At 53.8% G+C, this 21,515-nt stretch overlaps 1 protein-coding gene across 7 annotated transcripts in view; it reads right to left on the reverse strand.

Annotated features, from left to right (window-relative positions):
* Positions 1-2,368: 2,368 nt before the first annotated feature.
* The window catches only part of SLC8A1 (solute carrier family 8 member A1), a 146,344-nt gene continuing 127,197 nt past the window's right edge, over positions 2,369-21,515 (reverse strand). For all 7 annotated transcript variants that reach the window (XM_054195161.1, XM_054195160.1, XM_054195157.1 and 4 more), the window contains 2 exons: positions 17,784-18,059; positions 2,369-15,220 (listed from right to left, as the gene is read on the reverse strand). In XM_054195161.1, the coding sequence (XP_054051136.1) occupies positions 14,844-15,220; positions 17,784-18,059 (653 nt within the window). In that variant the 3' untranslated portion in view covers positions 2,369-14,843. The remainder of the gene's footprint in view (positions 15,221-17,783; positions 18,060-21,515) is intronic.

Raw genomic sequence — 21,515 nt, forward strand, 5'->3', positions numbered from 1 at the left:
CTCCCTGGGCTACCCCAGCCCTTCCCGATGCACCTCCCTCTCGCCAGCAGCAACCTGGAGCTTGCCAAAACTAAAAGGAGGAAAAGAAAAAAAGCCTGTGAGCTGTGTTTCTGGATGGGACAGGAAATTTTTTAGCACCCAAAGCTCTGGAAAGGGAATCAATAGCACAGGACCACGGCTTGTCCTGCTCCAGGAATTGACTTCCCCAACCACGTGTTTCCATGGTTACGAGACATTTTAAAAAAAAAAAAAAAAAAAAAAAGGCCAACATTTCACACAGTGCAATTAGGCGGCGATGATCAGAAACTGGAGGAGTGGGGAGAGCGCAGCGGGGCTTCTGCACCGCGACCGAGACTCCTCCGGGTGCTTTTGTATGCCTGAAACATTTGTGCTGCTTGTGTTGAGGAGGACGTGGCACCCACACAGCTGAGCAAGGACTGTGGGGCCGGCTCTGGCGAGAGTGTTTTAATGCTCTCGACAAATCTTTTATTTGCATTTTAGGCATGGAGGGAGAATGCTCCCTCCAGTCGGCTGAGAGCTGGAGTTGGGCTTCTGGGGGTCCGTTCTCCAACCAGACCTGTTTCTTGTCTGCACGGTGCTGCAGCCAGGAGGCACAGCGCTTGTGTCGGGGGGGGGACAAAGGGGAGGTGACATGGCAGAGCTGGTGAACCCCGCTGCTGGGGGTCTTGGGTCACCTCTTGTCCTTTTGCCACCACCAAAACAGGTTTGTGCCTACCTTGTACTGCTCCCTTCAACAGCGCAGCGTGTTTTCCAAAGGGTCTGACCCGGCGGTAGTACGCTGGTGTCTAGGTGGTGGGGGAGAACACTGCTGTTAGCCGGCCATGGAGCAACGTCATCCCATGGCTGGAAACCAAAGCTAGAAAAACCCCCATGCATGGCTTCAGCAGACGCCATGGGAGCAGCCGTCGGGGGGGGGTTGCACATGTGGCGTCATGATGGGCGGTTGGTCTCCAGAGACGTGCTGCAGCCGTGGGGTTCATGGATGAACAAGATGGAGTTTTGTGGCCGGGGTGTCATGCAGGAGGGCAGATAGCACGGTCTTGGGGTGCCTTGTGTATAAGGAGAAAAAGCAGCTAGGAGACAGGATTCATGGAATCACAGAATGGCAGGGGTTGGAAGGGACCTCTGGAGATCATCTAGTCCAACCCCCCTGCCAGAGCAGGGTCACCTACAGCAGGTTGCACAGGAACGCGTCCAGGTGGGTTTTGAACATGTCCAGGGAAGGAGACTTCACAACCGCCCTGGGCAGCCTGTGCCAGTGCTCTGCCACCCTCAAAAGTAAAGAATTTTTTCCTCATGTTCAGATGGAATTTCACGTGTTCCAGTTTGTGCCAGTTGCCCCTTGTCCTGTCGCTGGGCACCACTGAAAAGAGTCTGGCCCCAGCCTCTTGCCACCCGCCCTTTAGATATTGATAAGCATTGGTGAGATCCCCTCTCAGCCTTCTCTTCTCCAGGCTGAACAGACCCAGGTCTCTCAGCCTTTCCTCATCAGAGAGATGCTCCAGTCCCCTCATCATCTTCGTAGCCCTCTGCTGGACTCTCTCCAGTAGTTCCTTGTCTTTCCTGAACTGGGGAGCCCAAAACTGGACACAGTACTCCAGATGTGGCCTCACCAGGGCAGAGTAGAGGGGGAGGACAACCTCCCTTGACCTGCTGGCCACGCTCTTTTTAATCCACCCCAGGAGACCATTGGCCGCCTTGGCCACAAGGGCACATTGCTGGCTCATGGGCAACTTGTTGTCCACCAGGACTCCCACATCCCCCTCTGCAGAGCTGCTCTCCAGCTGGTCAACCCCTAACCTGTACCGGTGCGTGGGGTTATTCCTCCCGAGGTGCAGGACCCTACACTTGCCCTTCTTGAACTTCATTAGGTTCCTCTCTGCCCAACTCTCCAGCCTGCCCAGGTCAAAGTAAGCAGCATCCCTCCCCTCTCTCCTCCCGGCTCTCTGGCTGTGGCAGGGACATCTCCCCTTTCCCTCCCGCCTCGACCGCAGCACTGCAGAGGTGTGGGGCCTGGGGAAGCTGCTATACAGCGGCTGGTCCCCGGGGGGCTGTCACTAGAGAAGCACCACGCGTGGCTTGTCATTAATCATTGCGTTCTGCAGCGATAATGGCCCATCTGAGCCGGAAAAGATAATGGCAATAAACATCACATCCCTAATTTCAATTGTAGCTGCTGCAAATTGGTTGTTGCATCTTGCCGAGGGATAGAAATGTAGCTGAGCCTTGATTGAAAAATTCAGGGGAAGCTGCCTTATCGTACTCCTTTGCCAGATTAAAAAAGCCTCATACATAAAAATAGACAAAGTGAATGAAGAATTTACAAACATCTATATTTTGTGTTAGGAAATGTGATAAAATTAGGAAAGGAGCTGAAGACACTGATTTATACAACTCTGACTATTTCAGGCAATGAGAGGTTTACATATCACAGTTTAACAAGATAGAAGGTCTCCCACAAAATACAGAGATGACAGACTTCTCATCTGAATTTGACATAACACAGCATCAAGTACACATGTAATGTGATGAACAGTGCCAGGTCATTCCCCAGTTAGGTAACACACAACCTCTTGAATAAGGCAATTCAAATATAACTCGTAATTCAAATCACAACATACCCAGGCAGCATGCAGGGGAAAGTCATTTATTTTGTACATCGGAATGACACAACTTGCAACATGTTTCCATTTTATGTAGTTAGAGCAACGGGATATAAACCATTCAAATAATATATATATTTATATATATATATCTCTCAAGTCAACAGTTGTCTTTACTGGAATAAAGATTATCTGTATTTTGGTAAAAATAAAACTATTTGAATTCACTAATTAACAAAATGCACAGTGATCAGAAACCCAATTCTTCTCACAATTGTCTTTCCCCGGCTCGCTCGCGTTTCCTGGTGACGGGAACCCCGGATTCGGCGGGCTCATTTTGCAGGGCGGAACAGAAACTGCCTGGCACGGGGTTCCCGCGGCCGCGGACCGTGCCACCCGCTCCGGACAGCCGCACCGGAGACACCGGACGGCGCTGCTGGCGGCTTGGGAATGGCATTGCCCATCGCCACTTCTGGGCGCCAAGGCCCCACAAAGCATTTACTCACCGCACCTGCCTGACCTTGGGCGAGCCCGAAGTCGAGTCGCGCCCGGAAGCCCCTTCGCTGGGCCCTTGTTTCTTTATTAGCAATTAATTCCTCCGGATTTTCACGAATGAGAATTTTAAGAAACTACAAATCCGCTCCGAAGCCGGGGGGAAAAAAACCAAACCCCCCACCAAAACCTGAGCCAAAAAATCTCTCTGATACGGTGGAGCCGAACGGATGTGGCTGAGGATGTATTTCCACTGCAACAGACTCGGGGATCACAGAAGATAATGAAGGCTTTTCCTAGCATTGAAAATTTCTTTTGAGAGGAAGAAATGAAGAAGGGTAATAAGAGTGGGGTTTTTTTCGCCTATTAACAAAAAATAAATAAATTTGTAAATTCCAAACAGACTAATCTGGTCAGCTTCGCCCTGGTAAAGGGCCGTGCGTGCCCCTGTTTAACTGCATCCCGGCAGGGACTGATCCTCTTGCTAAGGTATCGTGTCCCGCGGTGGCTGGGTCTCCCCTGTCCCCATGCGGGGACGGGGACGGATCCGGGCGGCATTGCGGGAATGGCTTTGGAGCCACCCGACCTTGTCATGTTGAAGCCCCACAAAGCCCCGAGCCAGGGTCACCCACCTGCCATGGTGCCTATTATGGGGCTAATAAAGGCATTGGGCTTGTAAATAACGAGGAGACAGAGCTTCTGGAGAACATCCCGGGCTCCAAAACCCACCTGTCCGCCAGAGGAACTACAGGAGAAACCGGGTTGTCGGAGTGATTGTTACTGGATCCCGTTTATCACCATTATAAAGGTGTCTCGTGCCTCTCCCTACTACCCTATTTACTGCTCCGGTAAAAAAAAAATTATTGGCCTATTTCTTTGCCCTTAAAGATACAAAAAAGCAAATCTTCAAAAGATAGTGGGGAGAAAGGTGCTTTCACAATGACATTCAGAGCGAAAAGAGAGAAACGACATTTTACAGATCATTAGAGAGCTATCTTTGGCAGAATATTTCAAATAAATTATTTTTACAAATATTTTCCGCAGTCGTATATTTATTTTGAATAGTTCACTTTCAGCTATAGGGTTACTAGTTCACTACTCTCTATTTAATAGGAAAACACCACAAATATAAAAATATATGAGCTCAGCACAATTTTTAGGCTACCACAACTGTCTCCAATGATTTCAAAAGTCGTAGATCGATACCACAGAAAACATGAAACAAGTTTTCTAACAGCGTGTGTCAGGTTAGAAGATCACAGCTGGCCGCTGCCGTACGACGCGCCGGGGAAGGGCGTCTGGCGCCGAGGCAGGGGATGAGCACGGAAAGGAGTCGGAGGAGCCAGATGCTGGGAGCCAGCCTGTGCCGCTGCTGGACGTATCCCCTCGGCGGGGAACCGTCTCTCTGTGACCGTAAGGCTGAGAGATGTGGCGCTGGGTGGCGGGTGAAGGGCTCCCAGCCCGGGCAGGAGCGGAGGGGAGCGGGCGGGCGATGGCGGGCTTGCCGTGCTCGGTAGCTTATGGCAGACAAAGCCCTTACCCAGTCCTCTGCTTTGCCCCGGGAGGGAGATCGAGCGCGGCTGCTTTTTGCCCACAAAGCCGTCTCCTTTCACCTTCCCCGGGGGAAAAAAAGCACCCAGGGAGCCGCAGGCTTCGCCCTCGCGCCGTGGCCGGATCCTGCTTTAGCCGAGATCCCGGCGGGATGGTGACTCTGCCGGGGACCCCGAGCCTGAGCCCGGGGTGGCCCAAGGAAGGGGCTCGCCTGATCCCAACCTCCCCTTCCACCGAGTCCACCCAACATTTCGATTTAAATATTTCGCTTTGTTTATACAGCATGTACAGAATATACAGCATCGGATAATTATTTCCCAGTAGACTACGAGCGTCTCCCAAGATGACCTCTTTTATCAACAAATATATATATAAATCGACGGTAATAAAAGAGTCGTACCCACAAATATTATGGCTTTTCAAATAGTGTAGCTGCATTGTGCCATTGAACTCACGAGAAACCATGAGAGAGACAGAGAGATGGGGGGAGGCTTCGGTGGTGGAGCCTGGGGCCACCCACCGGCACAGTGGCTTTGCACGGCCGGGCAGCGCCGGCTCGTGGAGCCAGGCGGCAAGAGGGAAGGTGGGGTTGAGTTTATGACCTGTACTCTGGTTTCTATCTCCAGGCAAGCCTTCTTCAAACTCTCCTTTCAGCCCTGCTTTGGCAAAAATTTGGCTCTGCCCAGCTGGGGTCTTCCTGCCCGGTCCCCATCATGGGGACTGGGTGGCACGTTGGGCTGTCGGAGATCTCCTCTCTCTCTCTGTCTCTCTCTTTCTCAACAGGGTTTGCACAAAGATGTCTGTCTGCCCTAGAGTGCCCTGCAGCCAGGAGGGGGGAGGACGCACAGGATGACAGGTGACACAGGAGGTGGTGGGTGAGGGCGGTGTGTGGCTGGGCAGGAGAAAGGGGACAGCAGGAAAGCGTGAGCCATCATTTTTGGAGTGCATCATTGTCATGCTCCGGCACATCAAGAATACCAGAGGACAGTCTTGCCCGGGCAGTGCCGTCCCCAGCCACCGCCACACCACGGGGTGCCCACCGGGCTGCCTGCGCCCCAGCACCGCACCAGCTGCCTGCCGTGCCTCGGGGGATGCATCCACCCACTAGCCGTCCCCCTCGCTTATTAGGGCCGGCGAGTCATTTTGAGCTCTTTCTCTCCTGTGTCCTGCCATTGAAAAACTGATTGAAAACCCCCCTCGGGCTGCCTCACCCATGGGGAGCATCCGGCACCCCCAGCACAGGCTGCGCGGGCAGCTGCCAGCTCCCTGCCTGCGCTTCCCTCCGCGCCTGAGCGGGAGAGTGGAAGAAGCTGCTGATCGGAATTACGTCTCTGCCAAGACAGATGCGTTTCTGCCTCCTCTCCGAGCTCGTAGCAACAGCCCGTTTTCTACTCCAGAAGGAGGAGCGCTTGCTGTCCCCGCGTTTCAAGTGTGCGGAAATGGCTTTTGAGAACTGGAGTGGTCACTCGAGCATCAAGATAACCGGACCACTTAATTACAGCGGAACAATTAGTAATGGTTCTAAATTACTGCGACTGTTGGGTTTTTTTGACTAATTCTCATCTCATTTCCCTCTTCTTCAGGATAATACCGCTGTTCCCTCTCTGACTGAAATCAAGGCTGATGCTCTCCTGCAGAAGCAGGGGCAGCCCAGGCCGAGCCAAAGGAGAGGATGCTGAGCTGCGGGCAGCGCTGTGGAGAGCAGCGAGGAGAGAGTCCCACGGGGAACCTGCTGCCTTTGAGACATGTGAGCAGTCCTGGTGCCAGCTGTGCTCCCTGGCGCTCTGACTGCTTCTTGCTGGGAATATGCTGGGGGCTTCTTTGTTGGGGCGGGGGGAGGTAGTGCGTGGTGTCCTCCACCTCCTTCTTGCTTGATGAGGTGAACACCAGGCGGATCAGAGACCTCTCCGGGTGTCCTAAGGACAGTGGCAGGTATAAAGATGCCCATCACTGCTGGGTGGTCTTCAGGAAGTCATGGTTTTGATTTTACAACCTCTTGCCGTGTCTCTTTGGCACAGAGACCCAGGATACAGGGGGCTGCGTCGTACCAAACTCGGCATTTTGTGGCTTTTACCAGCACGTGTGTGCTTCTTCCAGCAGGAGCTAGGAAGCTTAGAAGAAGTCACCAACTTCTCCCCTTCATCCACAAATAACACCGCTTTCCTGGGTTGCTGAAAAAAGTCCTCAACAGGCGGTCCTCAAAGCTGGGTTATTTGCAGAGCTGTGGCTCCCCATGCTTAACGCGTTATGGAAAAAAGAAGCTGGACAAGTGTTGTCAGAAGTTGAGTTGTCACCAGGGAACACATAAATGATGTTTTCTTGCTTGCTAACAGAGCGACTCTAATGTAAAAGGTATTATCGCAATCCTTTGCTCTCTGGAGCTGCCAGGAGCAGTGCCTGTTTCCTGATTAAGAGCCAGACGAGCGGGTCTCCCGCACGGCTTGCCACGGGAGCACGTTTTCTCAAGAGCTCGGAAGATGAAGGGAGCAACATGGGGCAAACAAATGAAGAGAAAACAGGCATCAGTTCATTTTCATCTGTACGGCGGGAGTTCAGCCGAGGGGCATCTAATGACAGCTCTTGTTGCCGGGCAAGGCCAGGGAGACGCAGCGGGCTACAGCTGAAAGCAAGGGGTAAGGGAGCCATCTCAGCGTTACACCGAGCAAGGAGAAATCGGGTTGTGCAGCTCCTGCATCCCCGGGAGTTACAAAGCCGCTAGTTGGCAAAAGCTTTCATGAACGCTCCCAAATAAGCCCAGCAGCAACCCGGGACACATTTGCACCACCAGGATCTGATCTGTCCTGCGCTAGCGCGGCGATTTTACAGTCCCTCAGCAGCTCTCCGCATTTCTAAGGATCTCTGCAAAGAAGCTCATCTGCCAGAAACTCAGGTTTCTGCAAGCGAGGAGCCCACCTAGGGCTGGGGCAGGGGGCACGCGCTCCCGGTGCTGACAGTGCCGTGGACTGCCATGGCAATTTTCATCAAGAAAACAGAGCAAGGCTTTACCCCGTGCAGGTCTCACCCTGCCGTCGTCTGCAAGGGACTCCTCTGAGTTAGGAATAAAGGAGAAGAAATAAATCCAACCTCAATGGAGAGGTCAGGAGTGCAGAGGGAGAGGCCTCGTGATGGTCCTCCGTGTCCTGCAAGGGTTGAGGAGCTCTGAGGGTGGATAAGCATCCCAAGCTGTTCCAAGTTGCTTGACTTAGACTCTAGCCATTTTAAGCAGAGGCAGGAAGGCTTTATAGGCAAGTAGATAAGTTTCAGAATATTTAGAGCACCAAGAACAGGGTCCATTTTGAAAGAAAGGTGTCGGGGTGGACCTTAAACCCTCAGCTAAAGCAATTAGTTTGCTCTGGAAGTGTAGAGGCAGGGTTGGGGTGGTGGTGGGGGGTGGAGTTGGAGCATATGTGGGACTTGATAACAGTGGAAATTCAGCAGAAATGTTTAATCTTCGAAAAACCCATGAGTGAAGCATAGCGGCACAATAAAACCAGGGCCTGTGAGTCGTGGCTGTAATGGTGCCTGGGTGATGAGCAGAAGAGCTCAGCACGCTGACGTTTGCCTCTGCTGCGTGGAAAATGGCACGGTCCTTTGCTTGCAGGGGCTCAAGTCCAAGACATCTTTTGGAGGGGGTAATCTTTGCCCTGAGATACAGGCAGCAAACCTGAGCTAACAAGTGTTGCTGTTGGGTCAAGTGAGAGAGGAGCCTTGTCGCACATGGGAAGCCCCTGGTTGTGGAGAAGGAGGGACGGAGAAGGTTCCTCTGCAGGGAGCCTGAAGAAGAGGGCATGCGGAGAGGCTCCAAAGAGGATACCAGTGCAGAGCAAGCCCACAGTTGGCCTATCATTGCACGCAGACGGCCATTCTGGGGCCTTGAGATGGCTCCAGGCGGATGCCGGAGGATCCCAACCTCAGGTCGCATAAGCTCCTTGGTGCCTTGTTAGTGGTCTTTCCCACCGCTACCTAGAACTCACGCTGTTGGGGGTGGGGGTGCATGCGGGGAGGGGCGGAGAGGTGCCGTAGCACGGTACAACAGATTGAGGGCTATTTTGAATCAAATAGACAAAAATAAAGCCTGGGGTTGGTGCCCACAGACAGGCAAAGAAGCTGGAGGCTGCGCTATAGCTGTGCAGAAATCAAGACGCGTGCCCGCAGCCAGGGCAGCTGGGGCAGGGGGAATATGCCATGGCAGTGCCTAAAAGAGGGTTTCCAGGTCTGGGTGGGACTCCAGGGCACTTCTCCCTTCCCCATGTCCTCCGATGCCGGACATCCCACCGGCAGCACCCGGCTCCGCCGCCCGGCAGTGCTCCACAGCCCCTGCTTCGGGAACAGCATTCACCCCAGTGCCTTCCTTCGCCCTTCCAGGGAGGGGAGCCCCAAGCTGGCATTCACACAGGGAGGGTGGGAAGGAGCCAAGGCAGGGTGCAGGGCCAGCAGGAGGGAACGATGAACCACCCCGGGGGCACTGGGCGCTGAGGGGCAGGGCTGGCCGTTCTCCGGATGCTCCAGAGACAGCAAGACCCCGCGGAGCCCCCTCAAATGCTCTCAGGAATGTGCCGTAGCCGGCAAATCCTGCTGGTAACAGCAATCTTCTGGCTATCTTTGCTGATAACAAAGCCAGACAGGCCCGTTTCCTTTGTATTGTCCCTTCCCTCTGCGTGAGGGGTGTTGCTGGCTGGCCAGAGGCTCTCGGCACCTCCAGTTCCAAAAGGAGGAAGGCTCAAGTCCTTAAAAGGTGAGGAATCTCACTGTATTTATTGTCCCTTGGTGCTTTTTGCAAGAATACAGATGCCTCTGGATGCTTTCCTGCGCAAGTCCTCTTTTTTTTTTTTTTTTTTTTTTTACAAGATAAACAGGCTTTTCTGCAGCTGCGCTGGGCATGCATATGCGTGTGTGTGTGGTCGGTCATCCCACGCCAGAGAGGCCAGGGGGGTTCCTGGTGCTCTGCAAACATGCTTCCCCAGATGGGCCTGGGTGCCAAAGAGCCTAGAGAAAAATAATACAGGGTTTTTTCCTGGAATAACACCCTCCAGCATTAAGTTTTCGCTCTTTCTGTCACTTCCTGGCTATGCCTGGCTCTTGCCCTTCCGGGAATGCAGCTGAGCCTCCTCCTTAGGTATGTATATGGCCCCCAATACTGTTGCACTTGATTGCTACCGAAGCATTTAAAAATAGCTGTAACAATAACACACAGGCTCTGGTTCTCCCCTCCCTGCCCGTAGCAGAAATAGCACGGTGAGTTTATACACCGCATCCAGACTCGTGACCAGAAAGGGCTCAACGCCTCCTTTTTCCCTTTTGTCCTTTAAGGAAGTGATGAAAGTGGGGGGAAAGATGCACAAATGACTCTTGGTGATATCCCCTTGCCCCAGAGCCACCATGGGCTGCCTGGAAATGGGTGACACAGGGGTGGGTGTGTTGTCATCTCCAGACGAGGGATCCGCATCTCTGGGGCGAGCGGTCCCCGCAGTGCCCTGGTAGAGGCGCGGGCGGGTGGTGGCACCTTGGGTCGGCTCAGCCCTGAGATGCTGCAGCTTTGTGGCTTCCGCTGACATCGGGGACCTGCAGAGTCCTGGCTCTTCTGCACCTTTTCCGTGTGTTCGGGTTGTGGCTGGGATTGGCCTCCTCCACTGTTGGTCCCTGGAGAGCTGGCGGTATGGTTTTGATAAGATGCTCAGGGCTGCGGCTGCTCCGTGTGCTCCTTCCCTTTGTCCCCAAGCACTTTGCAGCGGCCCATTGAGTTATTTGGGTGTCCACCTCTGAATGTCCTTTGCACCGTGCTGCATCCTTTTCCGTGGAAAGGCTTGCCTTTGGCTAGTGGAGTGATGAGAGGGGGTGAGGGCAGGCGGATGGACTGAGGCAGAGGGTTTGAAGTGCTGTTTCTGGCAACTCCCTGAGCCCGGGGCTTTATCAGAGATGCTCGATGCCCTTCCCTTGTGACGGGAGGGTGGGGAGGAGGGTGGCGGGGACGAGGAGGAGATGGGAGAGCACTGGCACCAGAGAGGGGACCGAAGAGCCAGGCTGTGCTCCTTCTGCTCGCCGGCAGCGTGTGGCCAGGCGCAGGCTTTTGCCTTCGGAAGGTCTGGTTTAAAGAGGAGGTTGGTGCAGAGGAGCAGGCGTTGCGGACACGGGTGGGTGACCAGGGCTGGGTGGAGCGGTCCTTCCCTCCCTGGCACGGCAAGGCAGCAGCCAGGGAAAAGGCTCACTGCGCATCCGTGGCTCCTCCAGGAGCAACCGGGCAAACACATGGCAGGCTTTGCATAAGCTCGTTAAAGATGCCGAAAAGCACATGGCTGGCAGAGAACAAAGTGCATAAACAAGGCTGGTGTTTACTGTGTGGTTTAGGCCTTGTCCTAATCAAGCAGTGCTCCATCATTCCCTTTGGAAAGCTCTGTGAGCAGAACAGTTATTTACTGCCTGTTAAAGCGAGCTGCTACACAAGTCCCGTTCGACTTGTTAATGACTTTAGCGACTGCAATTCATTCTGAAAAAGCAAATGATGAGAGTAAAATGCCAACATCACCTTTCAGTAGATGTAATTATTGGGTCAGGAGAGCTGCTTTGCTTTCATTAATTCACTGCCTGGGAAAAGCACACCGATGTGACCGGCTGCTTGGGGCTGTGACCCGTTCGCCTGGGGCTTGATGAGCACTGAAGCTTGACCCGCGCTCATCCTGGAGGGTGCTGAGCACCCGCAGGGAGAGTGGGGTCGTTGCAAGGCTGCCAAAAGCAGCGTAGGGTGTGGGGAAGGGCCGGGTTTGCGTGGGAGCAGCCCAGAGACCACGTTAAATCCTCTGGCTGCCGGGGCACGTGAGTTACCTGCTCTGCCACGCATCCCCTCGCAGTGGCCAGACGGGAATTTTGCCACCTCTGGGCTTCCGCAGACACAGTCGTGCTGCAAAACTAAAGCAGCCACCTCCTACCCCTCTCTCTTGGTGCTCAGCGGCACGTTTCTAGCCTGCAGCTCGAAAGCCAGATGCTGCTGCTGGTGCCCCGTGAAGATGGGCAGGAGTGCGGGCAGGAGCCCGGGAGCGTGCGCCCAGGCGGACGTGCCCCCCCGGGAAGAGCAGGGAGAGCCCCACCAGGTGAAGGCAGTGCTTTCCTGGGATCCCTCTCCAGGGCTGGTGTCTGAGTTCGGCTGTCAGCGCAGCACCTTGGAAGCATCACGGGGAGGGTTTATTTGGGGACAGCTCAACAGATGCTGGATGAAGCCCAGGGAGGAGTGACATCCCTGGGCCGCGCAGAGACTTTTCCCCTCCTCAGTTGCTGGCTGAGCTCTGTTGAGACATGTGGGTCAGAGACGGCCCACGGCAACTAGACTGGGGTACGGGCAGGCAGCTGCCCGGAGCAGCCGGAGCTCCTAGTTTGCTTGGTGACCTCATGGTGTGTCTCAGATCTGCTTTGGACCCTGCCCCGGCAATGCATCTCTTGCATTCCCACTTATCATCAGCTTGTGGCTTAACCTAGCGCAAGTCACCGCGAGGGCGGAACAAGAGCAGGAGCGTTTCTATACGACTAGAGGACACAAGCAGAAAGAGCTGCCGAGTACCTTGGGGGCATATACACGGCTCTCCCCGAGCCCAGGGCAAGCCAGCACCGATGGGGGACCCAGCAAAAGAGCTCCCAGAAGGGCTGCACGGCGGCTTTGTCCCTGGGTGGTTTCCTGCATCCCCCCTGAGAGCTGGGCGGGCTGCGAGCCCTGGCAGCACACCGAGCCCAAGGCACGATGGAGATGGAGCAGGAGCAAAGCCGTGAGATGGGGCAAGAGTGGGTGGGTGGAGGCACCGTTGCCCCCCCCCCCCACCCCCGTCAGCGTCAGAGACACAATGAAGGCAAACCAATGAGTAAAGAAGAGATGGGTACAACGTAAAGAGAGACAACGGGAGGGGAGGGAAGGGTTTTCCATAGAGAATATGCAGGAGCACTACTGGATCCATCAGGAATCATTACAAACTTTATTTGTTTGTGCATTGTGTACCATTGATAAGGATCATCACAATTAGTGGACTCACTGCCTATAATGGTGGGCAATACACACAAAGAAAAATCAATGAAGCCAAACAGATGAAAATGAAATAATTGTACATAAAGGTAATCATAAACCTGAACAACCTGTGCCTGCGTTTGATTCTTCCCCCAAAACAATGAGAAAGAAAAAGAAAACCCCCAAAACGCATCAAAAGTGAAAAAAAGGCTTGAGAAGAAAAAAATAAAAATAATCCCACAACTTCATACTCCTGGAGAAGATCTTACATCAGGTTAATTAAAACTTCCACAGATTGTTCAAAATGAGTACAAACAACCCCAGCCAATTGGTTACGGTACAAGGGCCAGATGTGGTTTCCAGCTGGGTGGGAAGAGCTGACCGGTGGACGTGCAGGATGGGCATTCACCTGGCTGGGATGCCAGGAAGCCTGGTGATGGGCGTGGGGTAAGGAGACGTCTCTCCAGAACACCAGTGCACAATGTCACCCCTTGCGCTGCGCCCAGGGGACCTCCGCATCCACACCTCCCCGGCCTCGGCCGGCTACCCCCAGCCCGCGCTGCTGGAGTCGGGGGGTGATGCTGAGTTACGCTGCCCTCTCTCATCCCTCCCATCGATTCCAGGTTCGGACAGTGCAAAACGTGGCCTTTTTTCCTTGGGGGACGCTTCCCAGTTACGCTCAGCAGCGTGGGGGGAGATCTCGTTACGGCCCTTCAGCCCTTAACGCTGAATTATTCTGCCTCCAAATGGCTGTGGGAAAGGATCAGCTTTGGGGACTGATCCTGATGGCTTAACGCTCAGCAACAGGGGCTGTCACTCGACCTCTGGGGACACAGGGGGCCAAGGGGCTTTGAGGCAGCCACCGGCTATAAAGGCAGAGGCAGGCGAAGTGCTGGCTGAGCCGTGCTCGTCCCCCTTGGGCTTGGACACTGCTCATCCCACCAGGGCTCCCTGGGACCTTGCGTAAGGACCTCCTGGGGATAGAGGAGGCTTTCACGCTGGCTTCAGCATGTTCTGGACTGGCTGCTGCGGGGGAGGACCCCGGCCCCGTGGGGGGGACGGAGCCTGCACTCTCCGGGCTGTGGGTTTTCCTCCCCTGAAAAACCTACATCTGTGTGGCTATTATTGCTTCTCGGGGACCCGTGCGCGGAGCAATGAACAGGGACGGTTTTCCCTCCTTTTAACCCCACTAAGAGGAAACAAACAAACGAACAAACAAACGAACAAATAAAAATCTATGGCGAAAATAAACTAACTAAAATAAATAAAACCCAGTGAAAAGAAAACACTTGTATCTGCAATGCTCAACCCACATGGCTGGAAGGACTATCGCTATAGGATGCTATATACAGATAGGGTTCATTTCATTCATGCAAATGTTACAAGTACCACGACAGCATGCCCGAGGAGGCGGAGGAGGCAGGAGGAAGGCTCCCGCCGCTCCGCACAGCCTCGGCGTAGGACACCGGACACGAGGTTGCAGCTGCGCATCCCCGAAGCACGGAGGGGGAAAGGCAAGGGGTATGTTGGAGGCGGGGTGGGGGGGGAGGAAAGGCTAGTTGTACACACGCCAAAACAAAAAAAACCCCAAACTAATCCCAAATCAATGACGAAAACGGTTTGTGTTCTATCCTTAGAAAGCTCCCAATTTCCCCCTTGTCTTCAGTCCGGTCTCTCGCTTCTCTCTCCAACAGGGCCAGAGGGGACGTTCCCAAGTGGCGAAGGCAGGCGGATGGTGGTCGGACATCAGGACCCTCGCTTTCCTCTCCTTCCCTCGCCCACTGCTCTGCTTCTCACCAGCTACTCTGGCCTTCCCCGGACCGACGCGCCCTGGTCACCTTCGCATCCGTCCTCCCAGGGCGGGGAGGGGGGGGCCGGCGGGCGGGAGAGAGCGATGGGAAAGGGCTCGGTGGCTACCAGCCGCTCTTGTTGGTAGAGTTGCAGAGAGGGCCGTGCCGCTGGGCTCCTGGCCGGGGCGGCTGCCCGGGGAGGGGTCCTGCCGGCTTTGGGGTCCTGCCTAGTTCAAAGGATGCTCCAAAGCCGCTTTCCGTCAGCAGGTGTGTGAACATGGCAAATCTCTTTTATTCTTTCTCTGTTCATTATACACAGCGTTATATCTATATCTATACCTATATATCACTCTATATAGATACATATAGATATATATATATTTACTATCTCTGATTGTCCCTTTAGAAGCCCTTTATGTGGCAGTAGGCTTCCAGAGATGAGAAGAATATGTACAAGAGCCAGAGGAGGATAAAGAGTGAGGTTGTGAGCAGCTTGGAAGTCCGCGGCCCGCCCAGCTCACCTCCGATCTCGGGTCTCCGCCGGTAGAGCAGCACGCCCACGCTGATAAAAGCAAAAATGGTGAAGAGGGTGACGGAGAAGGCCAGGGTGCCGGGTGAGACTTGGAAGGCTTGTCCATGCGCTGCGTGGTAGATGGCCGCGATGGACCAGGCCACCCCAATGCCCAGGAAAACGTTCACGGCGTTGCTCCCGGTGACGTTCCCGATGGAGGCATCCGCGTACTGGTCCTGCGTCGCTGCTACTTTGCTGGCAAACGTGTCTGCAAAGGGAAGATGGAGAGAAACCCTCAGGAAAGAGTCAGGTAAGGAGGGACAGCAGCAGGCAGCTTGGGGACAAATGACAATGGCATCACTTGGGGAATGAAGATAGGGGGCGAGGGGACGGGGTACAGCCCGGTCTATGGGCACTCCCAAGGAAGAGCACGTGTGGCCAGAGCCAGAGTGACAATCAGGGTCCAGAAATGCCCAGGAGGGAAATCTCAATGTCCAGAAATATGGGACTTCCCCCAGTGTGGCCCCAGATGCCCCACAGTGCTTGAAGCAAGAGGCAACACTTCCCAGCACTATACTGTGTTGGCTTTTTCTCCCACATCCACTAATTTGTTGACTTGCGAAAGAACGGAAAAGGTTGGAAAAGCCTTGTGGGAGCCACAATGGTTTGTATCTGTCCTTCGGGTCTCCCGAAGTTTCGTGTTTGTGTTTCTGTGATTGCTTTAATGATGTCTCTCCTTTTGCCTCACTGAAGTCCAGTGCCTTGTGCAGACCCTGATGCTTTGGTAAAGAAGTGGTCATCTTTCACCCCTCAGCAAGAAAATCCATGCAGGTGGGTCTATGCCTGCCCAGGCGCTCCACCAGCTTTAATACCGTTGGCAAAAGAGATGTGATAAAACTCAGCTGGCTTTTTACGTGGCAGATCTTGTGTCGAGTAGACCAGCACGACGCTGCTCTGCACCATAGGGATGTGCTGATTTTACATCCAAACACACTCTGGATCTGCAGGGGGGTGAGCAGGAGCGGGTATTAGCATCTGGGTTTTGTCCAGGTGAGCACGCTCAGCTCATGAGAAGATGAATCCTTAACACATTCGCGCTCCCAGATCACCTCAGGCACGGGCAGCAGAGTGGGGCTCAGAAAAAGAAGATGGTGAGGTCAGATTTCATGTTTTTTTAGTTCTACGGAGTTTCCTTTGTGCTCCTCCCCAGCAGGGCTCCAAGGCGAGACGACGGCAAAGCACAGCCTGGCACCAAGACCCAGTTTCATGTAACAGAAGGGGCTGGGCACTTATAAGCACAGTGAGAGGGGCCGTTTGCACCAAAGAAATTTAAAGGTGACGGTGCAGTGGGCTGTGGGCCAGCGCTGGCAACTCTGTGGCCCTGCCACCTCTGGGAGGTGGGATGGGGGACGCCTAGGGCAGCCCCAGCCAGAGCGTGGGAACAACCGCGCGGGCTTCTGCAAGCTCAAGCCTTGCTTTTAGGGCAGGGAAAGTCCCTGGCAGTCTGGATTTCACTGCACGCTCGTCCCCCCTCCTGGAAAGCACCCTGCACCTCCCTGGTGTGGAGGAGCCCGACTAGCACCCAGCTAACACGACACGGTCTGCGAGCACCTGCCAGTCCAAACAAGCGTAGCCAAATATGTCCTGAAAACAACTTCTTAAATGCCACCTTTTGTCGGCGAAAGCAGGAGGGAAGATTTTCGCTGTCAAGGGTGTGAGACAGCCCTACAAACCTCATGCCTAAAAGTGCCAGAGGTCCAAAAAAATGCTCCTTCTTCTGTTCCTTGCCCAAATCTGTTCTTCCTTTTGTCTCTGCCGCTTCTTTTTAGGGCTCTAATAGCATTAGGATAGTTTCAAGATCTTCAAGCACTCGAGTGCTGATGGGTGGATGTCTGGGGGTGGCGAGGAAAGATGTGACCGAGGTGGGGGGTGGTGGGGTTGTGTTAGAGCCCCTTGTCTGGGAACCAGGCCATGCCTGGCCGGCACAGCCCATGGAAGAGGGTGAGTGAAAGGGACAGGCCCTCTCACACAAGCTGGCATGGGACTTCCCAGAGCAACCGTGTCACTAGGACCATCTTCTCCAGTGCACTGGTTCACCCCTAAGAGAGGCCCTTTGCTGAGCCATCAGAAGAGGAGGTTGGGTTGCAGCAAGTTGATGTGCATTGAGAGCACAAAGTGGGATGTAGGTGTGCAAACTCGTGGTTTTTTTTTCTTTCCCTGGTCAGTCCTTGGTCTCTGCTGTCTTCTGAGGCTGGGTGGCCATTTGATTAGAGACACGTCTCCAAACATTTATGGGGATGGAGCCTTCTAGAGGCTTCACAAGTCACATTTTGAGGAGCTTCCCCAGCTCAGCAACCTCACCTTGATCCATTTGAACCAAAGCTGAACTTGGTCTCACACAAAAGTGTCCGTGCTGGGCAGAGCACCCTGAGCACAGACTAGCACCTCACCCACCTGGGAGGCAAAGTTAAAGGAGCAGATGCTCAGAAAGACAATGTGGGACTGCCAACACAGACAGCATTTTAATCGAAGACCAATTTCCTACTTTGAGAATGGATGCCGTGGAGGCTGTCCACAGAAATAGATACTTCACAGTCTTTGCAAAGGGAAGGTCCTTGAAATAATTTCTGGGGGGATGAATCCACATCCTGGTTCGATCCTCCCGGCCCACCTGAGACTGAAAACCAACTTCCACATACACCTCAAATCTGTCCTCCAGGGTCCTGAAGAACACAGCTGAGGACCTCGCTGTGCCCAGCTTTCCCAGACCAAACCCAAACCCAGACTGGGCAGAGATGGACCTTTACAATAAACCCTGCTGTTGTCCTTACCTGGCACCGATGTCCCCAGTGCGACAAAGACGACTGCAGTGACTGAGTCCTTCAGGCCAATGGTGCAGCCAAAGTGGGATGCCAGGTCACCGATGAAAGCTGTCAGGAGGCCGATCATGAGGATGGAGACAACGAAGCAAGCCCAGCCATTCCAGTAGTCTGTCGGGGGCACGAAGGCAAAAAGGACCTTCCAGAAGACGGTCAGAAAGTGCATCACGTAGTCGAAGCAGGAGGGCAGCTTCTCCTCCCCACATTCATCGTCATCGTCGTCTTCCCCTGGAGAAAACCACCCGTGCCTGATTAGACTCGCCCATCTTGGAGGAGGTTGGGCAAAGCTCCTGTGCGTACTGCTGCCCCCCAAATGCCATCTCTCATGATTTGGGCCCTAGAAGACCTTTACTTGCCAATATCTTATTTTCTGGGCAATCACCATAAGGGCTCGTCGGCCTCTCCTGGCTCCTTCCCACGGCACAGAGGCACCCTCTAAAGGCATCAGTCTCAAAAACCAACCTGCACTTCAGAAAACGCCGAGCCTCACACCAGCACCTCTGCCTGGGTTTAACCACCAGATGCTTTCTGGGACAGGGAAAGAGCCCAGCAGACATCGGGCTGTCCTGGCTCCCTCCCGTGGCTCCTCGTCCCTTTCCCATGGCACCGTCCCAGCACATTTTCATCTTGTTGGTCCTGGCAGGGCCATGGGGATCCAGGCAGGTGTCTCAGTTTCTCCCCTCCCCCTGCTCCAGGTGCTGGCACCTCACCTGTCTCTCCAAAGCCACTTGGCATCCAGCCTCCAGCAGCTCTGACCAGGCACCTGGCCAGCCCGCCGGCCAGCTTCTCCTCTGGGCAGGTGGCGTGGCCAACGCGGAGCTCCCCCAGCCTGGCACAGTGCACAACCCCAGAGCTGTGGCACAGTCAAAAACTCCTCCAGCTCACGCCTGAACCACCCCTGGGCATGAAGGGGAGGTGACGTTTTTCCAATTAAATCAGTGGGAGCCTTCCTTTCCCCCTCAAGGAACAAGGACGGTTTTCTAAGTCATGGATGTCGGGGATTCCAAGGCCATTGCAAGTTGTGTTAAAGACATCCCTTGCACTCAGGTTGGTGATTTGTCATTGCCTTTTGGGCATTTATTTTCCCTCCAAGGATGTGGGCCACCAGCTCTCCCTGCACAGCTGTTGGCAGAAGCTCCTTACCAAGGGGAGGACACAATGTGCAGTCCATCTCCATCAGATGGCATGAGTGAGCCTGGCTCTTCTTCCCAGGAGGACACCTCAGGATGGCAGCAAAAAGGGACCAAATCCCAGAGTGGCCAAGCATACCCAGTGAAACCTGGGTCTCTGCAGTGGCAGAGGGGACAAGGTCCCACCTTGTCGGACACTGGGTTTAAGGGGATGACAGCTCTGTGCCTGGGAAAAGCTGTTTTTCCGGGCAGCCACAGCACCGATCAGGCTGGCATCAGCTTTTGAACAAGACCGTGCTGTTTTTATCTGCCCCACTGCTGGCCAGGATGAACATTCCTCCTTTCACATCTTCCTCCACAATGCGGATGTTTGATTGAATAACAAAATGTATAAAGCCTCCCACAGGGAGAATAAAATGGTCTTGCTGTACGCGGTGTACCAATACGTGGGTATCAATTAACCCCCTGTTCAAATGGTGGCTCTGTGCCATGACAACGGAGTTACTGGGGGATGCTGCTGGTGAGCTGCTTGCCCTGCTGCTGTTCGTAACAACTGTTTTCTGCCTCTTCGCAAAGGTGGCGATGAAAAGCCAACTGGGGGATCAAGACATGCCACTGGGATGGGAAAGTGGAGGCCAAACCCTGTGCACTGAAGTTTCACCTCTTGGCTATTCCCTGTCGTGGTCCCACCGAGAGTGCACACAGCATGCAAGACCATGAGAAAGAAAAAGGCCCAGGGAACACCCTGACTGTGACGACCCTCAAGAGATTTGGTAACCTATAAGGTGGCTCAAACTGCTCTTGGTTTGGCCCAGCTCATGTAAACCTCACACTCTGCTGGCATCCTTGGGGCTCTCAGCAGAGATGCGGCTGTGGGGAACAGGGTAGTGATGGAGCCAGCGAGAGCAAGGCAGATATTTGGATTAGAGAGAACCTCTAATGCAGATATCTGTACACAGGGGATATGGCATCCCACATGAGGGCTGGGGTGAAGCTGGAGGGGATTCAGTGGGGCCACCAAGATGAGCGGAGCCTGGAGGATGCTGCCTATGGGCAGAGGTGGAAGGAGCTGGCTTGGTGAATCAGGAGGAGAGGAGGCAGGAGGGGACCAAGCAACAGCCTACAGCGACTTGGAGGGCACGTGCCAAGAGGATGGAGCGAAACTCCCCTCTGCACTGACAAGTGATGCAACAAGGGGCAACAGCCAAAAACTGCAGCTTGGATGGTAACATTGGGAGATATATCTCCTCCAGGATATATCCTCCAGGATATATCCTCCTCCGTCTCCTCCATGGTGCAGTCCCGGGACACATACCCTGGCTGATGGACATCATCTTTGGAGGTTTTCAATATTCAGCTAAATAAAGCCATGACCTCCCAGGGAAAAATCCTACTCGGCACCCTGTTGGGCTGCAGCTTTGCACACATTGTTTGTCTTCAAAGCACCTTTGGAGGCCAAGACCAACACATAAGATAGAGGCAGTGGGAAACTCGATGCCTCGACAATAACTTGATGGAAAATTATGCTTGGCTTTAAAGCTTCAAACTCACTATGGCAGAAACAGTAGCTAATCAGTGGCAGAGTGCTATTATTTTGGCAGATATAAATACTCTATTCCTCTGGATTGTCGTGGAGATAAGGAACGGTTTTTCAGCCTGGGAAGCTTATGCTGGCCTGTTTTTTTTTTTTGCTCGTTGCACAAAGGCTGGTACTGGCAGGATGCACTGCTGTGTTCACACTGTAATTTTGCAGCAGGTATTTTAATCCTCTCCCAAGCTGCACGGCAGCAGGGCTGTCATGGATCTAAATCTTTATGGAGATGATAAAACAGACTGAAAAATGAACGTGAGTGCCACTGTCGTAACACTCATCCCGATCTGTCTATCATTTCATTAAGCAGCGATTAACGTCTCTCTTTGGAAGAGCTGGCCAGATCCTGTGAAGGTGACTCGAAACACAGAGTGAGGTTGGGTGGTGACCCAGGGGCGCGTTACAGAACAGGCTCGCAAACCCCATGGATGTTTTTGGCTGTGGAAGAAACTGTACCGTCTGTTGGGTGCACACTGAAGGCAGCTACGGGTGAGAGGCTCCGGCTCAGCCCCGCGGATGGCACGGGATGGCATGGCACAGGGCGGCACAGTCTTGCCGGCACCTTCCACAGACCTGATCTCCTGCTGCTCCTTCACTCAGCCTCCCCCACAACGTTGCCACCAGCTGCTCATTGGGTGGGAAATGGGGTTTTAATCTTTCTTCTCTCAGCTGGGACGTTACGTTTTGAAGTGGGAATGTTGTGACTTTCACCTGCTCCCCACGGTGGGCTGCAGGGAAAAATGCAAACCCAAACTCCAGGGTCTGAGGCATTTTAACTTGCTTGGCACAACGCTTGAGGAGCTACACCCTGGCAAAAAAAGTAGGTCCAGAGCTCAGAGACAAACTACCGTTCCCCAACTGCAAGGCACAGCTCATGTCCACCGAAATATGCCACATTTATTAAATGTTTGTTAATCATCCTGTTAGCGCTGATGGCTGTGTATTCAAGACACGGTGGCAATA

The sequence above is a fragment of the Rissa tridactyla genome, chromosome 3 (assembly GCF_028500815.1).
Source record: "Rissa tridactyla isolate bRisTri1 chromosome 3, bRisTri1.patW.cur.20221130, whole genome shotgun sequence".
NCBI lineage: Eukaryota > Metazoa > Chordata > Aves > Charadriiformes > Laridae > Rissa > Rissa tridactyla.